Source organism: Phoca vitulina, unplaced genomic scaffold, assembly GCF_004348235.1.
Source record: "Phoca vitulina isolate PV1807 unplaced genomic scaffold, GSC_HSeal_1.0 scaffold7, whole genome shotgun sequence".
Classification (NCBI taxonomy): domain Eukaryota; kingdom Metazoa; phylum Chordata; class Mammalia; order Carnivora; family Phocidae; genus Phoca; species Phoca vitulina.
The window spans coordinates 28,131,253-28,157,600 of NW_022589710.1; the positions used below are offsets into that span (position 1 = coordinate 28,131,253).

A 26,348-nucleotide genomic window follows, 5' to 3' on the forward strand; every position below is an offset into this window, starting at 1 on the left:
ACCTCTCCCTTAGCTGACCTGTTGTCTCCCGGTGACTCCCATTCCTATGTGACAGTCAGCTAGTGGAAGACAGCTGAAGAAGAGAGCCAGGACAAGAGAAGATGTTTGGAAATGATCCAGAGGTAGCACCCTGTGTGTTCAAGTGACTGCGGAATTGTCCTCGAAAAGCTACTGTCGATCCTGGCCGTTTTAGCACACCGTGCAGTGGTCGGGTAACCAACTTGGTCATCGTCTTAGAATCCTTATAATTGCATGGATCTATGCTTGTTGCTTTTTGGAAAAATGAATTTTATGAATGTTTCTATTTAAGGAGAACAAAACAATAACAAACAAAAAAACGCCCCAATTCCTATTACCTAAACTCCTCCTCGCACATAGTATTCTAATGCGGTTTATTCCTGAAACTGACTCATTCAGCTTTTCTCCTGGAAGTTGTCAGTATGTATGCCTGGTTAATGGAGAAAATCAGCGCAATGCCCAGGCACAATGCCATGACTCATTCCTGGCATTTCAGGGGCTTTGTAATGGAAATCATAGTTCCAAGCTACAGTTCTTACCAAGTGGATATGTGAATATTAATGAAACAGAGCAAGTCTCCGCAACTCCTGCATAACCCTCACCAGAGATTCAGTGTTTGCTCATGAAGTGAAGCTTTCTCTTCATAACCCACGCATGCTTGAATACCACAATATTGTTTTAATTAGTCTTTTAATTCACAGTAAAATATTTGGCTGTGGTGGAAGGAGGAAATTCTCTCCTATGTTGGAACTGTTTGGTTAAAAGGGCATTTTTGTCTACAGAATTAGTCCCCTGGGGTTTATACTAGTATCTGAATGCTTTTTAAATAGTCTCCAATGACCTGCAGCCAATTCTTGCTCATTCATACTATCTCTCTATTGATCTACCCATCTGTAATTGTGTATGTGTGTGTGTGTGGTGTACATATATTCACTTGCGTGCATGCGCGCACACACACACACAAGCGCACACATACACACAAACACACGCACACACACACACACACACAGTCTAATGGGAAAGCATAGAAAATTGAAACCCTGAATAATCCCAGCCTTTTATTTTACCTTCCGCTTGATCCAAAGTTGTCCCCCAATTTTTCTTTTCTTTTTTCTTCTTTTTTTTTTTAAAGATTTTATTTATTTATTTGAGAGAGAGAGGGGAGAGAGAGAGCACAAGCAGGGGGAGGGACAGAAGGAGAAGCAGACACCCCGCTGAGCAGGGAGCTCTATGCGGGGCTTGATCCCAGGACCCCGGGATCCCCAGGATCCCGGGATCATGACCCGAGCTGAAGGCAGACGCTCAACAATTGAGCCACCCAGGCGCCCCCCCCAAACTTCTTTCAAGTAACATTTCCCCTTTGTGCTATGTAAAATTTAAAAGTAGTAAAATAGCCAAAAAATAGACAGCAGGAAGAAGGGAAGAAGTGGGGGAAACAAGGAAGACAGATATTTCAAATACTTATTTTGTTATTGACTCGGGTTTGAATTTTGTGTCTGACCGACTGGTAGGACTTCCTGGAAACACAGATGAGCCAGTTTCTCATCATTCTTGGAGACTGGGATGGAAGGTCAAATATTTAAAATTGGTTTTTGGTGATTCTTCTATATCTACAGTCCTTTGGAGCAGGAATATTTGGGAGCTGCTAATTGGAAAGTAGACATTGAGGAGATATTTTCAGCTAAAGAAAAGAATGAGCAATATAGCTTATAACTCAGCCACTTTATTCTGATCCTGTCTTCTCTAACAATAGCTCCCTGCTCCGTGCTCTTAAAACACAAGTGCTAATATTATGAGAAATGAGTTACATGAAAAACAGTCTAATCTTTTCTAAAAGTGCTAAAAATACCAATCTGCAACCAAGAATGTTTAAACTCTCTTCCCTTTCCAGATGATGCAGGATTGATTCTAGGCAAAGACTGGATTTCAGAGGATGCCCTGAGGCGTGGGCATGAGCGCGGGGCGGGGGGGCGGGGGTGTCAATTGTAGTTTATAGGAGTAAAGATCTTTAGACAAGGATATTCAAAGTGGATGCCTTCTCACCACCCCAGTGCCGAATCTTTAGGTGCACAGACCATTGTTTTCCTGGTCATTCTTTGAAAGTGGCTGGAGATGGAAGGGTATTATGTTTAGTTTTTCTTACAAGGAAACTGAAATACAAGAGATTGCTTCCCCAGGCTTAGAACCTAGTGCTATGTCCCTGAGGTTCTGTCCACAGTTGGAAGACCGTTTTTCATTGCTGGTTCTTACATGGTAACTCTTCCATCTGCTTATCCTTACCAGATCAATCTCTCAGAATGTGCAAAAGGAAATACTTTCATGGGATAGCCCTCAAGATTTGGTGAGGGGATCTTGTCTGGGATCTGAGATAGAGAAGACAGGAGGGGATAATGACCTGGAGAAAGATTTGGAGGCAAAACGGTGGGGGTGATGGTGGGACAGATGCATGTGTGTCCAGAGAAGATGGAATGTGTGTGTTCAGAGTCCCCCCGGGGGCCACACTTCCTTGTCTTCTGATCCCAGAGGGTACATGCCTGGTCCTCCACCACCATAGATTCCCGTGTTACGTCTGCTGGGAAATCTCACAAGCATGTCTGAGGTCACCGTGTCTTTCCTCACACAGCAATCTTTTCTTAGGCTTCATGTGGTTGTAGGATAAGAACTATTCAAGTGAAAACTAACAGTGTTGGTCCAACTGCCACATTTTCTGTTTAGAAAAAAGTTACTTCTCAGAAAATAAAATTAATAAGACAATGCATGGCAAATTGGGCCTTAGTAGGTGCCACTCATTTTTTTTTAATGCATCTGCTATAGAGCAGCTTCCTGCCAGTGTGGTGTAATTTTCAGGTCTATTACTGAGACTTGGATGGTGTACATGTCTGGACTGTGAGCGGAGACAATGTTTAGGGTTGTAATGTGGGTACTGAGGTCTTTTTAGTGTATGATTACTTTATGACAAGGTTATTTTAAGGGAACGTTAACTAATCTGAAGTTACTTAAATTTAGCCACACTTGTTAACTATTCTTTCCTAAAAATTGAAAAGTAACTTAGTTAAAATAAAATCCAGAAGTCCCTGTTCCAGCACATTCTTTAGTTTATAATGCTAAGGGTTGAAGAATACTTAAAGTAACCAGCATCACTGAGACCTAATGAAGCCGTTAATATTTTTACTTTTTTTTTTGCTTCAGAAGCTAGTTGCCATGTAAAGTAAAAGAAACCTCATGCTTTTAATCTTTTCAGTTGACATTGCCAGTGAGAGTGTTGTTATTGTTAGATAATCATAATGGTATGTTCTGGAGACTCTTCTCCCCTCACCCGACGCACCCAGTTCACTCACACCCAGCCAGCAGAGCCAGAGAAAGAAGAATAAAGCAACGTCTTATTTGCTTTCTGATTTTGATTCTCTTGTTTTGGAGACATGCTGCGATTTGCTCTTAAACTACTATTATTTTCCTAATGTCCGTCTAGGTTTAGATTCATTTGTAAGAAGAACCAAGAAAACAAGTGAACCAGTCAGGCTGCACTGGGCTGACCCTTCTCCCAGCGAGCCTTACCTCAGCCTCATGGTGAGAGGACAGGGACGCCAGCCCCAGTGGGGGTGGGGGCGGGGAGCAGAGTTAGGGCGGCAGGGGAGACCCAGGGCATGGCCCTTCACTTCCACCAGCTTCCGTTTCCCCACTACCTGCCCACTCATGCTTGTTTTGAAAATTAGATGTGATGGTGTTTAAAAAGAGTTGCAAAGTTTTCAAAAAAGTACTCTACAGATGTTCGATATTATGTTAGGAACAGAGGCCAAGTAGGTAAGTGTAATTCTATGTGTGCATTGACCATTATATGTGGGGGACACTGGTAATTTTGGAAAAGTTTTTAGTCACTTCTTCATGGGGCCTAAAGTGAAAACTAGGCAAGGAGACCAGTTCAGCAGTTTCTTTAAGTTTAACCAAAGGGAGAATTGGAAATCTCCCCAAAGGTGAGTGGTAGAAGTAAGCTATGACAGACCACTGGTCCCGATGATGGAAAGATTTATGGCTGACACAATATCCTGCTTAAGAAGAAACACAGAGCTCTGGAAGAGAGCTATCATAATATACAGCATTTGCTTACGAGACCGGCCTTACAGAGATTGTGGGGTGAATATTAGGAACACACATGAGGTGGGCATGAGGTGGGCATTCCATGAAAGGGGTGTGTGATTCAGGGATCCGGGGATGAAGAAGAAGCCTGTTCTCATCCCACAACATGGCCTACTTACTGCTCAGGGTCATGGGGAGTCTGCTGCATGCGTGGAAGAAGGTTGAGGTGTGAGTTCATAAGGGAGAAGTCCAGAAGTTGGGCTTATTCCCAGGACTCAGAAGGCAGCAGAAGTAGCTGGGGCTTTCTCCGTTCCATGCCTGCCTCCTGTCTCTACTGTTTCATTCTATCTGCTCTCTTCTGTGGCCTCTGCATCTCCCCAGACCAGGCCTGTACAGGAGGGAGTCACAGAAAGGTGGTTTCTGGGGGGCTGTTGATTGCTGGTAGCAACGGTAGCCAAGTGACACACACACACCGTATCTGGGTCCCTGACTTAACCAGCACACATCCCATTGAAGGCTCAACTTGTGAGTCTGACATTCCCCAATCCCTGGTAACCCTGTTGGCATTAATACTTATTAATCATCAGTTGTATTTTAAGCATTTACTTTTGTTCCCACAAGTATTTAAGATGGAGTTTCTCAACACATAATCAAGTTCCCAAGATGGGTCTGTACTCTGGCTGTGGCTGCATTCTTAAAAAGATAAATAAAAAAGATAATGCAATGGAGAATGAACATGTGCCAAATTAAAGCATAAAAGGAAATAAACTAAGACCAAGTCCCCAGTCTGCTGACAATATAGGCCAGCCTTGTCTTTCAGGCGTTCAGTGACTTGTGTCAAGCCCTGCTGCCTCATATGTAGGCCTGAGGGTGGGGAGGAAGGAAATGAACGAAGAAGGAAAAACACTGTTTTCAGCATTGCTGGCTACCTGGATAACCATCCCTGGGTTCTCCGCTGCTGGCACCCTGTTTTCTTCCATATGGTGCTGTTGGAGGTGGGCCCTCTTGGGGAACCTGTGTACCCAGCCAGCACCCGGCCTGGTTCTTCAGGGATGGAAGGGTGCACTGATGCTCTGGTCTTTGTGGACTTAGGCTCCAGGACACTAAGGGAGGGCTGTCACCTCTCGGAGTTACATAGTCATTTCTTTTCTGAGTATCCCTGATGGGGATGGGATAGCAGGTAGCCGGCATCTAATTCCAGGAAGTCTTGTAGGGTTGGCCTAAAACCCAGGCACAAGTGGTTGTAAGATAGGACAGAGTCAGAGGCCCAGGACCACGTCCGGGGTTCAGGTAGAGTCAGGGGAACCCCCATCAAGGGTGGTGGTAACAACTGGGATTCCTAAGTTCTTTACTAAACGGGCTTGTGCAGAGATAGAAGAGGGCTGGAGGGAGGCAAATGGGGAATCCAGATGACCTCTTCTCTATCAGATTCAGAAACTTCCATGATCCTGGCATTGAGGATCACTTCTCTGCCTGATTTATTCATACTTCAGAGCCCACCACACACACAAACTCATCTTCCCAACAGAACTCCAAAAACACTCATCTAGCTGCATACTTTTAATAAAAAAATTTAGATAACTTCTTGCAGATTGCCTATCTCATGAAGGAGGAGGAAAAGATGGCACAGGAGTCTTTTTGAAAGGATTGTTTAAGTGATCATTTAAGCCCAGAAGAAATCACCTTGTTACTATTCAAGGCAAAAGGCTCTTTCAAGCCAGCTGATTGAAGTGAAGTGAAGTGATTGAAGGTATTCCACCCTGGAGATCTGGAGGCAAGTCTCCAGGTACAGCCAGGTGGGCACAATCTTTTAGTGAGTGGCAGATACATGAGATCTTCTGTAGGGAATCCCTGAGGCCAAGAGACTTACCAAGAAGGGATTTTTAAAAATCTTGTCATTTCAAACTCCAGGCAAAATATTGGCATAGAAAAGAGTTTTCCAAAGTCAACCCATCATTGGCTCAGATATTAGTAGAAAATCAGGAGTCAAAAAAAGTTAGAAGATAGAGATTTTAAGTCTGGCCTGGTTTTAATTTATATGTGGTTATTCTAACTAGTCAGACACGCATGCCCTCCCCCCCTCCCCCACCAATACCTTGTCCCAAGGCATAAATTACTCACCCGTTACAGACGAATTAACTTTTTTTAAGGGTTCCACCTTAAGGGTCATTAATTTAGCAAATTAACTGACATTCCTAGAAAAGCTCCATGGCTTGTGCCTGTAAATATTTGCCCAGTTAGTGACACTTCAAATGGCACCCCAAAATCGCTGCTCCACTTCCAAAGGGTGAGCAGTTTACTTTCAGGAAATGGATTACTCACTTGTGGAATCAGACCAACACCCAGGCTGCTCAGTTTCAACAGACTTTAAAATGTGAAAGGGAACTCTCCTACCTCAAATGTCCAAAGCTTTTCCAGAAGGGATTGAGAGGGGCGAGTGTGTCGAGCCCAGCGAGGCTGGTTCAGCTTGTGCGGTTGAACATCATGATGGCGGCTACAGGCTGGTGGTGGGTGGCTGCCAAGAGACATCCCCAAGTGCCTGGAGAGAGAGGCCTCCCAGGCCTGCCCTGTTCCCATTTGCCAAACACCCACGAGAAACGAGGGAAATCTGTGGAAGGCCAGAGGGTGCTCAGCTGAGATGCTGCCCCACCTCAGGTCCCCCCAGTTGCCTCTGCTGGTTTCACTTCTCAGCTGCAGCTGCCCACAGATGTCTGGGAGATACATCTGGGCCTGGGGAAGCAACAGCCATAGGGGCGGGGGTGGACGATGGTGTGTTTTTGAACCTGGCCCTTTTTGCCCTGGCAGCCCAAACAGTCAGTTAGTAGGCTCACTCTGTGTAGCTTTTGTTTGGGGGTTAAGCTGGGTACCTCAGAGGGAGACACAGGGCAGGAGGCGCCTGAGCTCAGTCTTGCTGTTCAGTTCTGGGTGCTGGGTTTTCAGAAAGACACTGAGTAGACCCGGAGGAGTGTGGCCAGGAAGCTGTGAGGGTCCAGAAGTCTTATTAACTAAAGATTATGAGAAGGAACTGGGGATTTTGAGCCTGAAAAAAAGAAAATTTAGGGAGATAGCTATCTTGTGAAAGGGGGAATAGAACTTTTTTGTATTTTTTTAACTTTTTTGTATTTTTAATTAGAGTGAAATGTACATGAAATTTGCCATTTTGATTATTTTTCAGTGTCCAGTTCTATTATATTCCCGCTATATTCTCCCCACTATCCATTTACAAAACTTTTTCATCATCCCAAACAGAAACTCTTCACACATTAAACAGTAACTTCCCCCCTCCCCCCAAAACCCCTGGTAACCATCATTCTACTTTCTGTCTCTATGAATTTGCCTACTCTAGGTATTCATATAAAGGAATCATATGATATTTGTCCTTTGTGTCTGGCTTCCTTTATTTAGCATAATGGGTTCGATTTTTATCCATGTTGTAGCATGTGTCAGAATTTCATTCCTTTTAAAGGCTGAATAATATTCCGTAGTATGTATATACTGTACTTCGTTTATCCATTCATCTGTTGATGGACATTAGGGTTGCCTTTGGTTATTGTGAATAAGGCTGCTATGAACATGTGTGTGTAAGTCTCTCTAGATGTACTCTTTGTGGTTTCAGAAAAACAACCTTTGTTGAATGGAACGAAGTTGCAGAGAGCCCGATGAGGGCTTTAATAATCCTAGCTCCCTTTGATGGTAGAAGTGGGTTCCCCGTGGCTGGGGAGGAGCTCGGCCCTGGTGACCATCAGGGAGGAATCATGGGGTGAGACCCGCACAACTAGTAAAGGAAAGACCAGAGAATCTCTGAGGGCCCTTCCATCTCCAGAATTCTGTGATTCTCAGGTAGATGGAGTGCTCATCCTAAGGGAACCACCTGGAAGAAAAAAAAAGTGGTATTTGATCAATGCCCGCCCCCGCCCCCCCCAGGAGAAAAAGCGATGGCAAATTATCTACCATTCAGGGGAGGCGACTTGTGGAACTATCTCTGGCTTGGACTTTATTTAGATCAGAGGCTGATGATGCTATAAAGCTCAAACAAAGACTCTGCTTACTCTTGGGGAGATCTTCCCAGAGCTTAGAAAGCCTTCTTATGCAGTAGCATCCTAAGCTTGGGGGTGGGAGGTGAGGTCCAGTGTTCTCACACAGTGCCCTCATGTGTGCCCCAAAAGAAGGGCTGCCCCTGGGAGACCCATCTGAGCCCTATCTCCCTGTAGGTTATGCTGGGTCCAGGACGGGGTGAGGGAACGTGGAGAAGGCCGGGCTGGGGAATGTTCAGGAGTGAATGTCTGCTGAGGTGGGGATGCCCTGGGATCCAACACAATTAGCTTCATTCTGTCACAGTTGGGGGTTTTCTTATCATTAGTTGGGGAGGCCTCGCCAGAGAATTCCAGTATTCCAGAGTGAGTTTAATTGTGGGTGATTTCATTCTGCCCTTTTTATGTCGAAGCCAGAGGCTTGCGTCATATAACAGTGAATTCAGGGAGATTTTTATTTGCATGTGAATCATAGCTTTTCCAGCTGAATGTCACTTACTTGGAATTTTTGTCTGATTTTGTTTTTGTTTTCGTCTCTTGGTGTTTTTCCATCGGGCTCTTTGGCTAACCAGAAAAAAAAAAAATAGAGGAAGGGCTCAATCTGACTGGAGCAGGGTTTGAGTTGGCAACTCAAAAAGGAGAGTATTATGAATGTGAAAAAAAAGAAAACGGATGCTTTATTTTGCTTTGAGGGAGGGACTGAGGCCAAGTCAAATTGAGAGCTCTAATTTGGGAATGGTGTTATTACAGGTCACTGGGAGTTGGTTACGCTCTAAATTGGGAGGCCAGTCACATGAGGAAGCAGCAAAGGCAGATCACATGGGGGACAGTCGGGGCTCTTTTACAATGAACTTTTATTTTATTTACTACTCAGTCGAAATGTACCTCTGGGTCATGTTGAGAAACAAAGTCATCCTACTGGCTGGTGAGCACTCCTTACCTTGGCCCATCAGTTGTTCTATCAGTGAGTCAGGTCTTCCGGTGTGTATGTTTTCTGGGGCTTTATTTAGGTACTGGAATCTGTTCAGTGATTAGTGGAGCAAGTCATGTGCTAAAGGTTATATATCTGCTCTTCACCTTCACCTACAGGTCTTACTCTGATGGGCTCGCATCCTTCTCTTCCAAAGGCCCTTCTCATTTTAGATCTCAAGGTCAGGACATTCTCATAACTTCATATACATATCTATATATATGTGTGTGTGTAACTATACATTTCGAGAGAGGTGATGATTTCTATTTATTAGATTATCTTTCATATTCTTTTACTATTACTATCAGCTCGCAAAAAAGAAACCAAAAAAGATGGGCCCTGCCCCACCATGGGCAGTTAGGAGCAAAGTATTCTTCTACCCAAAACTGTAGACTTTTGATGTCCTTGGCATCTCGGAGAAGATCTGGAAAGGGTGTGTGTGGTAAGCTGCTGATTTTTCTTGGGAGAATCAGAGTTGGCTTTTTTTTTTTTTTTTTTAATGTAGAAAGCCCGGATTTGTTAGCTGGGTTTGAAATAAAAACAAAAATATGGCCCAAGAAGGATATCTAGAATTGAGCATCCAGTGCAAACAAGTTGTACTCATGGTCCTAAATGGGGCGCGTTACTAAGTCCATGACACAGAGAGTCTGCTGGTGCTTCCAAAGCATGCGGACCGGCGATGCTTGTGATCAAGGTTAGGAATAGAAGGTGTGTGGAAACTTTCTATAAAAGGCAGCCGGGGCCCCTGGACTGTGGATGAGTGGTCAGGAAACTCTGGCACTGTTCACGGTCATACCAGAGTATGGCTGCGTGACCTTGGATGAGCTTCTCTGTGCCTCAGTTTCTCTGAAGCACCACATTGGTTTTGAGAAGGGATGATGAGGGCTTGCAGAGGTGGATGAGGTGTGAGACGTTACCGGCAAATGGAGGGAGTGTGGTGTCCCCTGACGTCACGGGAGCTCAAATCAGGGCCACGTGTCCTCAAACACGGCTGGGCCGCCAGTCTCTCCTCCAGCATCGTCCACAGTGGGTGATGCCTGTGACATCACAATACCCAGCTGGACGCTCAATAATGAGCAGCTGTGCCCAGTGGACTGCAGAGGAGGGGAGAAAAGGAGGAGGACCAAGTGGAGAGGGAGGAGATGGAGCAATCCCTTATGTGATAATTCCATCAACCCACAACTTTTCACCTAACATCTGGTTCCACTGTAATGTGTTCAGCTCCATACCACCTGGACAGTGTCTGTGCCCTCTCCCCCAAACTCAGCAAAATCTTACGGTCCTCTAATCAAGAGAATTTTGCTCCTGTTGCTGCACGTCTCGTGGTTCACCGTCAGACCTGTGAGTTGATGCTTCTTCACCAAAGGGCTCTCCGGAGCAACCGTCTGGAGGTAATGCTCTGGTTCCATGGCCCGGGCCCTTCCCAGCCTGCGGCAGGCCCCCTTCCAGCCTTCTGGGAGCAAGCGCAGAACTCGAGGGGGGCGATGGGGGAGTGGTTTGGGAGGGGGTGGCTCTGCGGTAAAGATGCTTTAAACCGGAAATTCTCACCTTCATTTTATCCCGAGCCGCTCCAGGCCTGGTCAGACTGTTTACTGTTCTGATGGCACCCTGCAAACTCACACGAGCTGGGTCGCAGCCTCCCTGTCTAGCCCTCACTCTTTTTTTACTAGCTAGGTTGCTTAGGAATGGAAAACGGGAGAGATCACCCCCGTCCTAGAAATAAGATGACATTTGGCTCGCTTATTTGTTGATTACTTTTTAAAAATCCAACAACTTCCTCTTAAAAATAGGTCCCTGCCCCACCCCCCCTTTGAATTGATTCCTCTTAGCCTTTCTCCTGGTAAGAAATTATTTTTCCTACCTGGTTACACACCAGCCCTAAGCTGCTGATCATCTCAAAGCTGGAAGTTGGAGGCCTTGGTTTTCTCTTAGTTCCTTTGACCAGTGGTTCTCAAACCTAAGCCTGGATCCAAATCACCCGAAGGGGTTTTTAAACAGTTTCTGATTCAGTAGATCTAGGATGGAGTCCCAGAATTTGCATTTCTAACAAGTGGCCGGGTGTGTGTTGGGGGGGGAGTGCTACACTTTGAGAACCAGTGTCTTAAGCCTTTTTGGTTCTCCTATCCTCTCCTCTTCCCCTTCTCCAGCCTGTAGGAGAGGAGCCCATGGAGCATTGTTCCTTAGATGATGGTGACTGTCGCTAACAATTACACAGCATTCACTGTGGGCCAGATAGTGGTCCCTTGCTTCACACAGATTAGAGAATTCAAACATCATGACAATCCCATGAGGTACCCCATTTCCAAAATGAGGAAACTGAAGTGTACAGAGTGGTTAAGTGAATTGCCCAAGGTCACACAGCAACCAAATGGAAGATCAGGATTCAAGATTCAAACCCAGACAATACAGCTATTATCTTTCTTTTCCTTTTCCTCAAGTCACTTAGAGCACCTGATGCTCCTACAGTTCTTGGAAGTGAATACCTCAGAAAGGAGCCCCAAGGCAAACCAAGCCCATGTTAGGTACTTGTAACCTGTGTCTTGGGGTCTGAATTTCCAGACAGCTGGGCTCCCACCTGTGTGTGTGTGTGTGTGTGTGTGTGTGTGTGTGTTTGTGTGTAGGTTGGTGGGAGGTGGCTGTTTGAGAGCCGACTGAGCCTCAGGAGGGCCTCGGGAGGGACTAGAGTGAAGACCCTGGGGGCATCCACCCCTAAAAGGAGGCCAGAGCTCTCCTTCTGCTGAGGCCAGGCTCCCCTCACGATTCTGCCCTGGTGCAAAGGTTTCCACTGTTGACACTTAACACCCTAACCAGAGACAGACAAAGCTGAAAAAGGAACAGATCTGCTGTGTCATCAGCTGTGATGGAAAAGTGCATGGATCTTTTATCCAGTCTGGTCAGCAAGCCTGTGTGATCAGCACAGACCTAGACAAGCATTAGAAGACACGTCAGTGGGGGCACTGTCCCTGCCCTCCTCCAGGAGCCAGCAGTCTCATTGAGGAGAGTGTCACACGAGTGCGTACGTCATTGAGCCAGTCTGTGCAGTAGAGAGAGGCAGTGAGAGCCAGAGTAGATCAACAGGATTTGAGGGAGGTGGCAGATTCTTAAACCATGTCATGGATGATGATGGGGGGCAGGAGGGGAAAGGTTTAGATGTATACAGGGCATTTCTACAGCAGAGAACATTTAATAATAAATAACCATCTCTTTTAAGATTTGAACAGCCAAAGTTGTCTCCATGGGTGTAGTGATAATCAATTAAGCTTTTTGTGTTTTTCCAGTAAATAGTGTTGGATGCTGGTTGGAGGTCTGCTAGAGGTTCTGGGGTTATTTTAGAAAACTGATTCTATTCCTTAACAGAGTTGCCAGTTGGTTCTATAAATGGAGACCTTCTTAAAGCATTTTATCTACCTCTCTGCTCTGATTCTCTCCAAATTCTTCATATTACAGACATTTCTATAGGGTACAAAACTTTTCCCATGGCTGTCTCTGACCCTGCACACCCCATTGAAGAGGACAGATCCTAACACCTGACCATCTACATTGATAGAGACCAAAGATACTAGACCCCAGGGCTTAATAAATATATCTACCCTTAAAGGTGGTGATGTAAAGCTAAACTAAAACAAAACAGGCTGCTGTGGTCACTCCTGGCTCTGGATCAGTGTTGCCTAAGTCTTTCTGCTGTTTTCAGGTCTTCCTTTGGTTTCGAATTCCAGACAGTATGTTTGAAGCTCAGGAAGGTTAAGCGAGAAGCCTTCATCCATAGTCTTTCTAACTGTGGGCTATGAGCTCTGGTCTACTCCAGCGGTATTCCCACAAAGTCTACTAAAGCAAAGGGTCCTCAGCTGGTCTGTGCTCCTGCTTCTGGTCCAGCCACTGACCGCTGGGCCTATTTAACTTAATGGTGGGATGCCCAGAAGGAGAGAAACGGCCTTGGCCACTCTCATTTCTGATTGCAGAACTTCATCCTTTGCCATTGTCCTTCCCGCCTTTCTTCCTTCTTACCGCACTGCCCCAGAGGGCTTTAGAAATTAAAAAGTACGTCCCCTTCTCCAAAAATCTGAGAAAGCTTATTCTGATTTCATCAACAGACCTACCAACCTGAACACAAGTTTGGTACACAGATAACAGGTGAGCATAAGCTACTTACCTTTGCATAAATTCTTGGAGTTGGCTAATAGCTCAAGAGAACCCCAGAAAGGGAGGTGTGCTTCTCACTCCCTCTATGGGGCTATACCTAACGAGGACAAGCGAACAGGATTGGGAATTTCTAGGGTTGCTCACCCAACTCCGTCCTTGTACAGTTGACTGGGCCCTCCTTTTCAAGTACAATAACAATAATTTGTGACCATAGATTCCAATATCTTCCCTCCACAAAATTGTCCATCCTCGCCTCCATAGAATAACTTGTACATGTATTTCAGATTTCATACCTAAATGAGGGATACATAAATTTTACTATCAACTTTTCTGGTACGTCTATTTTGGGGATGTATGTGTGCTGTTCCTTGGTGACAGTATTTACACACATCACAGGGCTCTTACATTCACATTTACACTTTGGATTCCCATCTCTGAAGATGGGAAATTTTGTCTAGAAGTTGTTGAGTGACTTCCACATTTTAGAAAGCGTGGGACCCAGTGACTTAACTCCTTTAAAGACATAGAATGACTCCCTGTTGTCAGAGGTGAAACGGCCCTTCCTAGACTTTGTGAGGCTTGTAAACCTGTTGTGGGAAGTGGCTGTTGTTCAGTTTGGTCTGTTGGGTCAAGCACGAACTATTCCTTGGAGACTGACCTGTTTATATTTCTCCCAAGACCCTCCTTATTGACTCCCGTCTGGACATTGCCAAGGATTTTGGTCCTGAGAGTTCTTCATTAACAAATATGATTGCAATGAAGCTACCTGGATGACAGGGTGCTTCCCTCAAGGTTCTCATTTCTAGTGCTTCCCATGGAAGAAGGCCTGAATCTAAGTGGTGTAGTACAAAGCATGGTTTTCTCCTCTGCAAGGTCAGCGTAAGGATTGCTAATTCATTATTTTGAAATACTACTGAAGAGTCATTTTGTGGTATGTGGGGTTTTGTCAGTGGTGGTCTGGGAGCGTGAGAATGGCACTGAAGATGAGTGAGTGGGAAAGCTTCCTGCTTTTGGAACATTTATAGACTCTCCTCTGAGGGGTTTCTGGTATAAAAAACTAGCCGAATATGGTTTATAAGGATTTGTCTTGCATTTGTCAAGAGTAAGGTAACATTTTCTTCATCTCTAGTTTATATGACTCTTAGGAGACCCATTCCTGTGAGGTTTTATTAGAACATAATTACTCATGGCCCCAAAATTTGGATATACAATAGTCTTAACACAACCCTATTGGCATTGGTTTTCTTTCTTTCTTCAACAGATGTTTGCAAAAGAGTCATATTAAATACATCTAATTCTGCTGTCTCAGCCTAACGAATCTTTATCACAAAGATTACTTTAATTGGTGTCAGTTACAATCAAGAAAAGCACCCATTATGCTTTTGTTTTCTAGCACATAGGGAAATTTTCCATCCTAACAGAATACTGAGAGGGGAATGTAGTAAAGATTTTGAAAAATAAGTTAATCATTTTATTTTCCTCTTTTACATGTTCCTGTTTTTATTTGATGTTAAAGCTAGAAATGATCAGAATTCTGCAGAATCAAATGAGAAAGAGGTGACCAAACAATTTTGGGGTGACATCTGGTACCTACTAGAGTCTGCAGGTCACCCACTCTATCAGTCTTCATTTAAAAGAAATTTCTAGGAAATGCCTAAGATTTTGAGTAAGAAATCTCAAAGTCTAATAAACCACTATCAAACAAAATGCCTGGGGACAACTTTATATAGCCATTAAAAAATGTGATTAATAAGGAAATGATAATGCATGGGAAAATGGGGACATCATCACTACCTTCATAGAGCTTTTGTCCAGTGGAGAAAGACAGAAAATAGGTATCATACATACCAGGTCACATGATAAATGCAAGGGGGGAAAAATAAAGCAGGACATGGGGGATAAGGCAATATAGGGTGAGCGAGTGATGTGGGCAATTTAAAGTATTGTGGGCAGAAAAGTTCTAAGAAGCAACATTTAAGCAAAGACAGGACAGAGCGGGGCTACATGTGGACCTGGGGATAAAAGTGTTTCAGACAGGAAACAGCAAGTGCAAAGGTTGGGGGGTATGCACATATCTGGCATGTTGAAGAAACAGCAAGGAAGCCAGAATGGACTGAAAAGAATGAGGGACCAGTAGTAGGGGATGGGGCTGTATCACAGAGGGCCTAATAGGCTGTTGTATGGCTTTTACTCAGATGAGAAGCCATTGGAATGTTTGATCAGAGAAGTGACATGACCTGTCTTCTAGTATAAAAAGGATCATTCTGGTGGTTATGTTGTTTATGGGGCAGGAGGTGGATGGTGAGAGGTAGTCAGAATCTGGGTATGTTTTGAAGATTTCTTGCACGAGATTGCTAACAGATGAAATATGGGATGTAAGAGAGAGTAGTCAAAGATACTTGAAGGCTTCAACCTGAGCTACTGGAAAGATGGAAGAGCCATTGCTGAGATAGAGAAGAGGCCCAAAGGAGCAGATCTTGTGAGAGTGAGAGGGGGAGCTCAGTTTTGGACAGAGTACCTTTGAGATCATCTGAGTGGAGATGTAGAGGATGCAACTGGATGTGTGAATCTGAAGGGCAGGGTGAGACCTGGGCTGGAGATACAAATGTGGGAGTCATCTATACAGATGTGAGGTCAGAATTGAGGCAAGTGGTCAGGGGAGCTGGCTGGCTTTACGCACCCTCTGGGAATGGGCAGCCTCAGACCTACAAAAGTTGGCCGTAGCCAGGAAGAGGTCAGAAACCTGAATATGAAACCCAACTTGAGCTCTTGGCTGAGATCTCAGAACTAGTTTACTACTGGCCTGGGTCTTTCAGGAGCAAAGGTGCCCTCCTGGAGCACCCAGCCACACCAGTGCCCAGGATGAAAAGTGACTAAGATGGAAAGGCCCCATTGAAGAGATGACCAGATCACTCTGGAGTGGTAAGTGGGTCATTGTAGGTATGTTGGGGTCAGGCAGATGCTTTGAGGATAGTCAGGTGTCTTTGAATGTCCAACAGCTAATGACCTTCATGGTCTCAGAGAAAGCTCTAGTGGTTATAATGGGCTATGAAGTCTACTACATAGATCCCTTTCTTTTCTAGTGAATTCAAGGGGCAGTAGCATTTGTGAGTGACTTTTTTTTCTTTTTACCAAATAACATGAACTCCAATTAGTTAACAAATAAGCTGTATTAGTTAACTATTGCTGTGTAACAAATTACCCCAAAACCTAATAGCTTCAAGTAATATTTCCTTCGCAGTTTTCCGAGGGTCAGAAATTTGGGACAACCTCGTTGGGTAGTTCTAGCTTAAGGTCTCTTGCAAGATATTGACCAGAGCTGAAGAATCCACTTCCAAGGTATCTCACTCACATGGCTGGCATGGTGGTGCTGGCTGTTAGCAGGAGGTCCAATTTCCCTCTACTCAGGCCTCTCCCAGCACTGCCTAAATATCTTCATAATTGATGTGGCTACCTTCCTGCAGAGTGAGTGAGCCAAGAGAGGAAGGTGGGAGCTACAGTGCCTTTTATGACCTAATCTCAGAACATCTTACCACACTCTATTGGTCAATGGACCTGTTTGGATTCAGAGTGGGAGGAGAGTACACAAGGGTGTGAATACCAAGAGGCAAGGATCCATGGGAGCCACCTGGGAAGCTGGCCAAATCACCCTCCTTGAAAACAGAGATGGTTTCTATCTATTCAGTCCTTTGTATCTGCTCGAAGCACCACTTGCAGCAATAGGAGCTCAGTAACTACATGCTGTCCGGGTTCCCCATAACATCTAGTCTAATCCTCATGTCTTGTGGGGTTCCACCAAATCATGGGGATGTTTCATCAGTCATTTCTAGCTCAAGAAGGTACCTCGGGAGACGATAAGCAAGTGCAGGTGCCAATACAAGAATCCACCATTTGCCATGTTGGTATTTGCCATTTGTCCCCCTGACTTTTTAGGTGCCCCGTCAGCTCACACCCCTACCAAATGCATAGTGTGTGCCATCTGTCCCCGAGTTGTGCAGAGCTGCACTACGTTTAGAAGGCTTTATTACATGATGTGTCTAGGATTGAGTTTGTAATATAGATCCTTCCAAGGAGAATTTGACCACTTAAGATCCACTAGTATTCCTGCCTTTTAGTGCATTTATTTAAACAGTACTTCTTATATGTGTGCACTTAATTTCCAGCCATTTCTTGCATGAGCAAATTGCCTAAATACACTTGTGAGAAACCCTTTTATAGTAAATGTTATTAAACTGAAAACAAGGGTATAATAAAATAGCAATTTGAGGGTAATTTGCTAACAACTGGAGCCCTTAAACATTGACATACCATTGTGTGGTAATAATACCAGACTTGGTATTTAAACACAATCTTCATCACTCTAAGAATCATTGGGACAGTTTCCTAATCCTCATGGTCTTTTATTATAGCTCCTTTAGGATTTTTTTTACTACTCCTATGTCACTGGTTTATAAATTATAAATCATCAACTTTTACCCACATAAAAGGTCCAGAAAATAATATCTTTGCTCCTTATCTAGAGAAAATATTCAGAGAAAGTAATAGAGGTGAGTTGGCACCATTGAACCTTGCCATTCCTGGACCTCTGTATTCCAGAGTGTCTACTGAAGAGAGTGATATTGGGGTATATGGTAATAGAAACTACATCAAGAAGTGATTGACTAATTAAAAATTTCAAGATTCCTAGTCTTCCCCAGTAAGGAGAATCCATTCAATACACATCTCAGTAAAAACTCCTTTCTGTCTGGAAGATGGTGTGGATGCCACAAAGAAGACCAATGGGCAACCGGGCAGGACCTAGCATTCATGTCCCAAGTCCTCACCTATAGGACGTGGCTTCCTTTTGAAGGTGGAGATACTTACTCTCATCACTGTCCTGGGGATGTTCACCCTGAGAGATTGACTCAGTACTAACTGGGAAGTAAACCCTGCAATGCTGGCTTATTAATTTGCCATGAGGAACCATCACCAGAGGGACCAGATATACTCGAAGTCCATATACTGAGCACAGGAAGGCGACCTCCACAGGAAACCAAATCACAATCAGAAACCATTAAATCGCCCTGAAAAATCATCATCATAGAATCTAGAAATACCTCAAGTCTGTATGGTCAGTTCATTCTTTCCCTAAAGATACCGGGAGCTTAATCATAGTCCAAAAGTTGTTTGACGAGTGGATAATCAGGATGAGGGAGGCTGAGGTGAATGTTTAGTGGCAACAGGTTAGCTTCATGAGTAGATCTCAGCATGGGAGTGATTTTGCCTGAAGAAGTGAACTGCTCAAAGCCAAATGGCTAAGACTTCTATTTTTCTAGAGGAAAACTCTTGAAGAGGTATATTGGGTTTTTTTGTTCACATAACAAATTACCCAAAACGTAGCAGCTAAAACAACAATTAACATGTTACCACATGCAGTTTCAATGGATCAGGAATATGAGTGTTTCTGGCCGAGTTTCCCAAATGTTATCTGGAGTGCAGTCATCTGAAGGCTTAATGGGCTGGGAGTTCTGTTTCTAAGATGGTTCCCTCACAGGGCTAGCAAGTGAGTGCTGCCTGTTGGCGGAAGACTCACTTCCTCACTATCAAGACCCTTCTCCCTACTGGGTTGTTTGAGTACTGTCCCAGCATGGCAGCTGGCTTCCCCGGAGTGAGTAACCCGAGAGAGAGCTAGGTAAAAGCTTCAGCGCCTCTTATTTATTTTTTTAATTAATCTATTTATTTGAGAGAGAGAGAAAGCAAGCCTGAGCGGGGGGAGGAGCAGAGGGAGAGGGACAAGCAGACTCCGAGCTCGGCACAGAGCCCAACCTGGAGCTCGATCCCATGACCCTGAGATCATGACCTGAGCTGAAATCAAGAGTCGGACGCTTAAGCAACTGAGCCACCCAGGTGCCCCTTCAGTGCCTTTTATAACCTAATCCATGAACTCACACACTGTCACTTCTGCTACGTTCAGTTTGCTAGAAGTGACTCACTAAGTCTAACCCTGCGCTGTACGGGAAAGGAATTAATTAGGCTCCATCTTTTAGAGAGGAATATCAAAGAAGTTGTGGACATATTTTAAAACCACAGTAGGTATCACCTCTGTAACTACTCTTCTTCCTGCACTTCGATAGCTGGCAAGGCTTCTGCTGATCCATGCACTCTATTTAAATATATTCATATTACTATATTTGTAAATATAATACACATATACACATTTTATATGTAGTTCTATATTATATATCTTATGTATTATAGAATCACATACTATAAACATTAATGTATTTAACTTATGGCCAAACTCTCTAGCGTGATAATCATTATGTATCTTTATGCTAATTTACATACCCGAATTCTGCCACCTCCCTAGCCAGGGGGACCGGAGGCAAATGGCTTGACCTCACTGTGCCTCTCTGTCCTCATCTGTAAAATAAGGCTGTAATAGGACCTACCTCATCTATTTCTTAGGAGGATTAAATGAGTAATTACATGCACAGAGCTTACAGGAGTGCCTGGCACATAAACCACATTCAATGCCATTAGCTGTCCGCGTGGCAGCGGTAGCTGCTGCAGGAATAGTTCGATCCAGTAGTACACCTCAGAAGACTGCCTTCAGGAGGCAGCCAGCCTCACGTCCGGGTTCCCGATGGCAGTAAACAAAAGTCATCGTTGTCTTCCTGGCCACACCCCAGTCCCACACCATCCAAGCCCTGTCCCGAGGATAGAGAAAGACCCATTTCAGGCCTGGGAGGGACCAGGGCCAGGGCCCTTGTTTTCCTCTCCTCTTTGCTGCTAATCCCTGGCGGAGACTGCTTACATGGAGATAACATGGTTAGTTTGCACTCCGAGTCCTATTTATGTTTTGTTTTTGTTCCTTTTTTTTTTTTAGGCTGACCTTTTGCAGAAGGGTAGAATACCCAAACAGGGAAGTGACCTCGCAGAAAGCTAGGGAGTTCCTCAGCCCCGTGAATTTTTATTAAAACTCGTTCCTGAAATTTATTTCTAAACATACATTTTCCAGGTGCGCGCTAGCTACATCTGCTCATCGGACTGGCATCAGGCAGAGATACATCTTCCTCTCGGGACCTTTTGCTTCCTGCCAGAGCCTCTTTAGTTCCTTGGGCGTAATGAATAGATTTTCTCTTTATCTGAAGCATATTCATAATTAAAAACATGCTGGGTGTTTCCTGAAAATGTATTGATGGCAACTTGAAACTGGTGCTTCCTCCATCTCCCAAAGCTACTTTAAAAGGGAGGCCATACCTAACGGAATGCACCAGGGTTATCTTTTGTCAGGAGGCAGTTAGCTAAATATAGAGTCAGGGAGCTGGGAGGGACCTGCTGAGGTCATGGGTGCCCTCCTGCCATCTGCTTTCCCCATCTGAACGTCTCCAGCCCCGCGTGGCTCCTGAGCACTTAAGCTGCGGCTGGTCCCTGTTGGAGATGTGAGGTCAGTGGTAATATACACCCTGGATGTCGAAGACTTGGTGCAAAGAAAAGAATGTAAAATGTTTCGTTGATGATTTATATTGATTACAAGTTGAGATAATAATGTTTTGATATATTGGATTAAAGAAAATAGATCATTGAAATTAATTTCACCTCCCTCTTTTCACTTTTCTTTTAATACTAGAAAATTTTAAATACCGTATGTGGCTCGCATTACATTCTACCCAACAGTGCTTCCCTAGACCCATCTATCTCCATTCTTCAGGCCCCCAGGACAGAGATTATAAAGCCTTCCTTGGAGACTCCTCTGGGTCTTTTGTCATCCTGGCACTTCATTTCTTCTCCACATCCAGTCTTAATCTCTGCTGCTTCAATGTGAAGACTTGTACTTCAAATCGTTGACTCTTCGTCTTCTTATGAAATCCCCACATTGAGCATCTCTTTATGTTGTTAATTTATAAGCTCAATAGCCCTATTTTCTTTCACCCTTTGACTTTCTGCCTCTTCCAACTCTGATATTTTTTAATGGCCTTCCCTGGGTCTTTAGACTCCATAATTATTTTTAAAACTCGGTATCTGAAACCAACCAACATGGCTCTAATGTGGGGCCCAACTAATGCAGAGACAAGTAGAAGGCATTATTTCCACCATCGAGTACTTGACCAGTCCTTTTGATACATTTCCACGCAAGGAGGGACAGATGCTGTTGGTAACAGTCTTAACTGATGAGGCAGTTGAGGCTCCTACAGGTGAAGTAACTTACCGAGGTCCCACTGCAAATTTAAGTGGCAGATCTGGGATCCATGCCCAGGTTTGCCTGAGTCCAGAGCCCACAGTCTTTCATTCTATCCCATGCCTTCCTTGCCTGATACTTTTCTTTGGTCTTGACTGGCCTTATAGTACTTGGCTGATGCATTTGTAGCTTCTGGTCAACAATGACTCTTGAGCTTGTTCTGATATGTGTGTGCCTTGCTAGAATTGTAAAGCCTGTCTGCTAAATTCCAGAGACCCCTTTTCAACTCAGCAGATACTTCATGAAAGCCAGTAAGACTGCCCTGCCTTAGCCTATGTAGGGTAATCAGTAGGCCAGGGACAATGTCTTCGGGTATCAGGAGTGACTTTTCAGGAAGGGAGCTTTCTTTCTTGTGGCCCCAGGTTCTGAGGATAACTTCCAGTTTCCAGAACAAGCTACTTCTCAAAGGCCAGTCGAAGGCAAAGTACACTGCTTATCCATGTTTACCTAAAGGCAGTCAGTGTGTGTTCTGAGTAGAAGGGGACAAGAAGGTGTCACAAATGGATCTTCTCATGAATGAAGTCACCAGTCACAAAAGGCCAAATACTGTATGTTCCCATTTATATCAGGTAACTAGAGTAGTCAAATAGATAGTGACAGAAAATACAATGGTGGTGGCTAGGAGCTGGGGGAGGAAAGAAATAGTTATTTTTCAATGGGTACAGAGTTTCAGTCTGAAAAGATGAAAAAGATCTGGAAATGGATGGTCGGGATGGCTGCACAACATTGTGAATGTCCTCATTGCCACACAACCCTACATTTAAAAATGGTGAAAATGGTAAATATTATGTTATCCGGACTTTACCATCATAAAGATAACTAAACAGACCTTCTCTGCTTAAAGAAAAATAGCTTGCTTATCATGTGTGATCAGAGGTGCGACTCGTGCTAAGTCTAGCTTTGAGATCTAGCTTTGGGGTCACAGTGGTTTTCAGAGGCAGCTTCTCATGAGAAGGGCAGGCTTACTTCACCGAGATGAGGGAAGTCCTTTCTTTTCCTGACAGATTTCTCTATCTAGGAAGCTTTACCATCTTCACACAAATGCCTTTGCTAGAGTGTAACCCACTTTTCCACAGATGTCTGCAGGAGGGAAAGCAGGCTTATCCCCAAGGATCCAATGAGCCTTTGACAACACTTGCTTCTCTCTGGAGATTTTCTTCATCCTTATCCCCGTCTATCTGAAGGTGTGGCTAGACTTTTCTAAGAACGAACACAGGGCTGTAAATTCTATTTGGTTGTACCAAAGTAATTGTAGGCTCTTTGGAGACCTGAATGGGAATTAGATTGAGCACCCACACATCCAAGAGCATTTGTTCTGTGTTTCATTTATGTCACTGCCCCCTGACAACCTGGAGTCCGTTATCCGACCCGATGCACAGGCTGTTTGGAGAAAAATTTAGCCAGGATACCTAGATGGAGACTTAACCCATAGGAATTTCTTTACAGTGTGGTGTTTCATGCCATTGTGGGTGTATTTGCTTATTTGCCCTGTATATTTTCCTTTCCAGGAATCATTAACCAATGGCAACAGGAATCCAAGGATAAAGTGATTTCCCTCCTGTTAACTCATCTGCCTTTGCTGAAGCCAGGAAACCTTGATGCAAAAGTAGAGTATATGAAACTGCTGCCCAAAATCCTGGCTCACTCTATTGAACACAACCAGCACATCGAGGAGAGCAGGCAGCTACTGTCCTATGCTTTGATACATCCGGCCACTTCGCTGGAAGATCGCAGCGCGTTAGCCATGTGGCTGAACCACTTGGAGGACCGCACGTCGACCAGCTTTGGCGGCCAGAACCGAAGCCGCTCAGACTCTGTGGATTATGGGCAGACGCACTACTATCACCAAAGACAGAACTCCGATGACAAGCTCAATGGGTGGCAGAACTCTCGGGATTCTGGGATTTGCATCAACGCCTCCAACTGGCAGGACAAAAGCCTGGGGTGTGAGAATGGCCACGTGCCCCTCTACTCCTCCTCATCTGTCCCCACCACAATCAATACAATTGGAACCAGCACAAGTACAAGTAAGTTCCCTGGAAGCCTTCTAGAGCAGTCTGGTGTAGTGACTTGCTGTGTGTGGCATGTCCCGCTGAGAATGTCGCTCTGAGCACCCCGTAACCCTGGGAGAGAGGGGCTCACTGGAATTGGCTGTGGGAAAGGGATCTTTGGATCCCTTTCACTCTGGAAAGATAAAAATGCTGGTCAAGTAAAATGATCGATGGTCCAAATTTGGGTTGGTGGGACTAAAAAGTAAATAAATAAGAGAGAGAATAAATGGTAAAAGAAGGAAACTTCCCGTTTCCACAAGTAGAAATGCCTTTTACCCACATGCCTTTCGCCCTGGGGTTTTTGGATTTGCCAAGACACTGAGTTACGTGTGATTCTCTAAACCTGATTCTAACCCCTGGTTAACCAGATGCCCTCATGGAATTTGTGCATTTTCTTTTTTCTTCTTCTTCTTCTTCTTTTTTTTTTTCCTTTTTCTTTCTTTCTTCCTTTTTTTTTTTTTTTTTTTTAATATATTTCACCCTGGAATGTTCCCTCCCTTGCATTTTCTGGTTTTTATCCCCTGCTGTTGGAGGCACTTTTCCTCCTGACAAGGGAAACAGGTTTGCTAACTGAGAATGCGGCTCTGTGCTGTGGCCTGGTGTGAATGCTGTGGCCTTTTCTTGCTCAGTCTAACTTAGGAGAGGCGGGTCAGGAACAGCTTTGAGGAAGGGGAGAGCAGAGGACAGCTTTCTGCTCTTTTGACCACGAAAGCAAAGTACCCTGCGCACAGCTGGGACTAGGGCCAGGAGTCCTCTCTGTGGCTCCCCACTCAGGCTGAGCAAAGGGACAAACATGCCATCGGTGCTTCTGTAAGTGGCAACATGGGAGAGGGGGCCTGTCATTGAACAGAAATCCTTGATGCTAGTTGCATGTGTCCATGAATACAGTGTCAGCACTGAGATAACTTTCTCGAGGGAAAGCTTTTGTGGTCAGACCTTCCGTGCCTGTCAACGTGCAGGAACCCCCAATTAAAAGATCTGAGAGTAGTAAGAATTAACAGTGACGGCTTCTTGGCCTTTCCCTCCACTCGGATCTCTCAGCTAATGGGTCCTTTGAAATGGCTTTCTCAAATACATAGGAGTGTCAAATTAGAACTACATTAATTGAAATAACCAAGGAAATACTTAAGATACTGCATTCATAAGATTTTTAATTCTTTTTTTTTACTTTTACATTGAGATTTTGATAACTCGTACATTTGGGGAATTAAGGGATTATTGCCTCATTACTTTATTATGTAAGAGGTTGTGGGGGCAATGTCTTTTGCAGACTAGTAATCCAGGGAACAGTTTCACTAGCCTCTGTGTGACAGAGAGCGGTGGCTGGGGCTATTAAGACAGACACATGCAGGCTGGATGACAGAGCTTTTTGGCTCAAGTTTCCCAGGTCAGGGACAGAATCTAGTAATTATTACAAAACTCTTTGATAGCTGGGAGAGATGCAAGCTCCAAGCTGCCTGCCCTCTCAAAACTTGGTCTTTCATATTTTAAGGGCTGAATTTTATGTCATTAGTCTTGGGTCATCATATTTCTGTCTGTCCTGATTTGCACACTCAGGGCTGTAAGTCTTGACAAGATTAGTACATTCGAGGTGGTTAGCAGATTGTAGTCTGTGGGTACTTTCATTTTTCACTGTGGCTGCCCAGCCCTGCAGAGGGGAGAAAATGCAGAGATAACTGTCATGGCCTCCCAGATCTTTGGGTCCCTGTGTAGTACGTGAGTAGAAAAAGACTTGAAGGTTTGACAAGATAACTAGATTACATATCTCAGGAAGAAGAAAGGGGTTGGAGCCCTGTTTCAAAGCCTTGGCAAAGAAAGCTCAGATCTCTCTTCCAGAAAGTTTCATGCAAACACTTAGGCCATGTCAACACTTGTATTTCAGTATCTCTTTAACAAAACATTAGTGTCATTGCTTTAGTCTTCTGCATTGTCTATGGTGGTTAAATGGTGTTTGTCAAAGCTGCAAATTTTGGGTCATTCATTCACTTGTGCCTCTATCAAGTAAATCCTGAGCACCTGGGAAGCGGGTTGACGAAGTGGAAAGAATCAGGACTTTGGTGTCAATGCCCTGCTAAGTCCAAATCTCAGATCTACAATTTGCTAACTACAGCTTGGCCAAGTTACTTAACCTCTCTGAGCAAGGTCTTCACTTGTAAAATGAGAACATTCATGATATCCATCTTTGAGGGCTGTGGTGAAGGCACATGAGATTACATATGTTGACGCCCAGCCCTGGCCAGAGCTGGCAATGGCGTCTGCTAAGCGAATAAATGGAGAGAGTAGGGAGGACATCGAGGAGCAAAGTGCTAACACTGACACCCAGGGTCTGTGCCCGCATTTGCATCTCTGACTGTCACCTCATGAAAGCACCTTTCCCGAGCCCGGGCCATGCAGAGTAGACTAGGGGTCCTTGACTATGCCGTGACTTTTGGCCATTTCACTACAATAGAAAATGGTTGGACTGAAGGCTTCAGGACCTCTTCTACTGCACTGAAGAGCTAGATGTCTTCCTTCTTTTAAAATGAAAAAATACTCATACAAAACAACATGATTATAAATCATAGTAAGAGAACTGAGATCAATTACTGCTTCGTATTTTCAAATTATCAACCACCTTAATGACAGTTAATGAAAAGAAACTAACTAGAAGATGACTTCCTTACACAGTTTTTGGTTTTTAATCTTGGTTTATCCCACACACATTTTATTCCTTTGGCGATTACGCTCCAGCAAAATGCCTTAGCATTTGTGGCCTCCTCCCTATGTGGATTCTGTATCATCCAACTGCACTGCAAACACTACCCACCTCCTGGGTGCCCAGCACTGTGTTTGAGGCCGTGGAA

General features: G+C 44.3%; 1 protein-coding gene across 5 annotated transcripts in view; it reads left to right on the forward strand.

Moving 5' to 3' along the window:
- Positions 1–26,348, forward strand: part of SAMD4A (sterile alpha motif domain containing 4A) — a 205,177-nt gene that overhangs the window by 96,690 nt on the left and 82,139 nt on the right. For 4 of the 5 annotated variants that reach the window (XM_032405149.1, XM_032405151.1, XM_032405150.1 and 1 more), the window contains one exon: positions 22,963–23,481. In XM_032405149.1, coding sequence (XP_032261040.1) covers positions 22,963–23,481 — 519 coding nt within the window. Of the gene's footprint in view, positions 1–3,487; positions 3,586–22,962; positions 23,482–26,348 lie in introns of those variants that run through there. The other variant, XM_032405153.1, reaches the window with a different exon arrangement.